Here is a 2,148-nt window from a genome sequence, read left to right as displayed (position 1 = left end):
CCCCCCCCCCCCCCGCCTTTTCTCATTCCTTCCTTCTCTCAAATACTAGGAGTTTCTCAAGGAATAATAAATGATAGATATTTGTTTTACTTTATTTAAAAAAGCTGGAGATTGTAGAGGTTAGCACCACTGGAATGCAGAATTTCACAAGCTGTGATTAAAAATTACAGGCACTTGCAACCCTGGCATATATAGCCATATACCCTTCTGATCTGATTTTCAGCAATTCATAAAAGCTAATATTTTTCCTTTTTTCAACACTAGAGGGGGCAGGCAGCACATAAAAAGCCTCTGCTAGACCCAGCAAATGTTTCAGAGGAAGGATGAATAATAAAAGCAGCACTTACATGCCTGTTCAAATTTGTTCAATAAATTAGGGCATGGGAAGATGACCTGCTGGTGGCAGCCTGTGGCACATGAGAACCAGACAATCAGTGGATTGGTCTTACAGTGCCTTACTGCAGTGTCGTTTATTAAAACAATAATTCAGCATTGAGCTGACACAAGATAAATAGACTGTACAGGTACACACCACTTGTTTTATATTTAGAAAAACAGCTTGCTTGTTAAACTGGAAAAAAGGATCCTAGGAGATTGCAATTATGAGTATTGGATAAAAGTCTTTGTAAAATATGTAAGCTGTGCAGCCAGCATTGTAATTATGAAAGACACTGAGGACCTTGCCTCATTCAGCAGTCAGGGCCACTGCTGCAGTGGTACCCCGAGCACCTCTAATCAGATTCGGTTGCCAAAATCTTGAAATGCTTCTATTATTACTAGGAAAAGAAAAAAGAAAAGAAACAATTGTTATACTGGGTTGTATGTTTCCATATGTGTGAAGCAGCATTTCACTCAGGTGCCTAAAGCCTTGCATGCAAAAACTTTCTTCCACCAAAGTTGGAATTTATGATTTCTGAATAGGCTTGTCTTCTAGTGTGCAGAAACAAACTGATCCTAATATTGTGAGCTAAAGTGTGTTTTTCATTTAAAATGCAGAGTCAGAACTTTTAAAAATTAACTTACTTTGTACAGCTTCCCTTTCTTAGGGAACAAGGAATGAAAATCAAACTGAAGATGTTTCTGAGATGGAGCAGCAGATTAAGCAGGATAGTTTTAATTAAAAGGCTGTAATCTTAGTTCACATAGTCCTTTATAAAATGCTGAATAAGGTGCTTACTGAATGTTGTTCTATTTTTTTTTTTTTGGTTTGGTTTGGTTTTTTACCATCTGCCTTGGTGAAGATGTTTCTAGCCCAGCGAAGCTTCATCGCACAGACACTTTTCCAACCTACAGGTCAGACCATCGGTAAAAGACTCTAAAGAACTTTACAAACTCTTTGTGTTCTGACAAATTGCCCCAGTGGACAACAGAGATGTTGGAACAGAGATGATAGGAACATGGAAAAGTTCGAGTTGGATGAAAAATTCTTGCAATACAAAAAGTTTTGTGGGTTTTTTTTTTTAAACTTTGCCAAAAGCTAAAACTATTCTGTAGATACTGGGGAGGGGAACAAAACCAACAAACCTTCCAGTGTATCTTTTATATCTTACAGCTGGACAGAGAAGAAATCGCCCCCTAAATATTTCCAAATGTTTTTGTATGATAGGTTTGTTGTAAATACATGAGACTTTCCTGTTGTAACGTGGTTCAATTTTGTCTATTACAGCTGTGTGTTCACTGATGTCAGCTGTGTCATCCTTGTTTGTTGTAATGCTTATCTTTAGTTATTTACATTATTGTTCAGCCTAATCTTTGACCTTTGAAGTGGTGGCCAGTTTTATGCAGCTATTGGATACAATTTTTCCTGTTTGAAGCCTGATGAAAACTTGATTCATTTCTTTTAAAAACACTCTCTCTATTTCCTGTATTTATTTCCATCTCTGTACATGTTTAAAAGAAAATAAAAAAGTCCCACTTAATTTGGGGTGCAGTGCTTTTTGTCATCGCTGTAGGCGTTATGGACAGAGCTGCCGCGGAGCCACCACGGCTCTGGAAAGTGGGGAGCGGATGGGCAGTGGTTTGCTGTGGATCCCCCCTCCCCATCTAAAGCCACACAAGCGCTCGTCTGGTGCCCTCGTGAGGCAGAACCGTAGATTTAGCAGGGATCTCACAGTGCACAGACCGTTTTGTGGTTGAAAGATGATTTTT

The 2,148-nt window shown here is 38.9% G+C and overlaps 1 protein-coding gene across 1 annotated transcript in view; it reads left to right on the top strand.

Annotated features, from left to right (window-relative positions):
- The window catches only part of DOK5 (docking protein 5), a gene marked incomplete at its 5' end in the record, with an annotated part of 20,473 nt that extends 19,164 nt beyond the window's left edge, over window positions 1-1,309 (top strand). Inside the window, one exon of the mRNA XM_009867682.1 lies at window positions 1,242-1,309. Coding sequence (XP_009865984.1) covers window positions 1,242-1,309 — 68 coding nt within the window. The remainder of the gene's footprint in view (window positions 1-1,241) is intronic.
- Window positions 1,310-2,148: the final 839 nt, after the last annotated feature.

The sequence above is a fragment of the Apaloderma vittatum genome, unplaced genomic scaffold (genome assembly GCF_000703405.1).
Source record: "Apaloderma vittatum isolate BGI_N311 unplaced genomic scaffold, ASM70340v1 scaffold32574, whole genome shotgun sequence".
Taxonomy (NCBI): domain Eukaryota; kingdom Metazoa; phylum Chordata; class Aves; order Trogoniformes; family Trogonidae; genus Apaloderma; species Apaloderma vittatum.
Note: the sequence above shows the minus strand (reverse complement) of the source record. Positions and strands in the feature narration are given on the sequence as shown.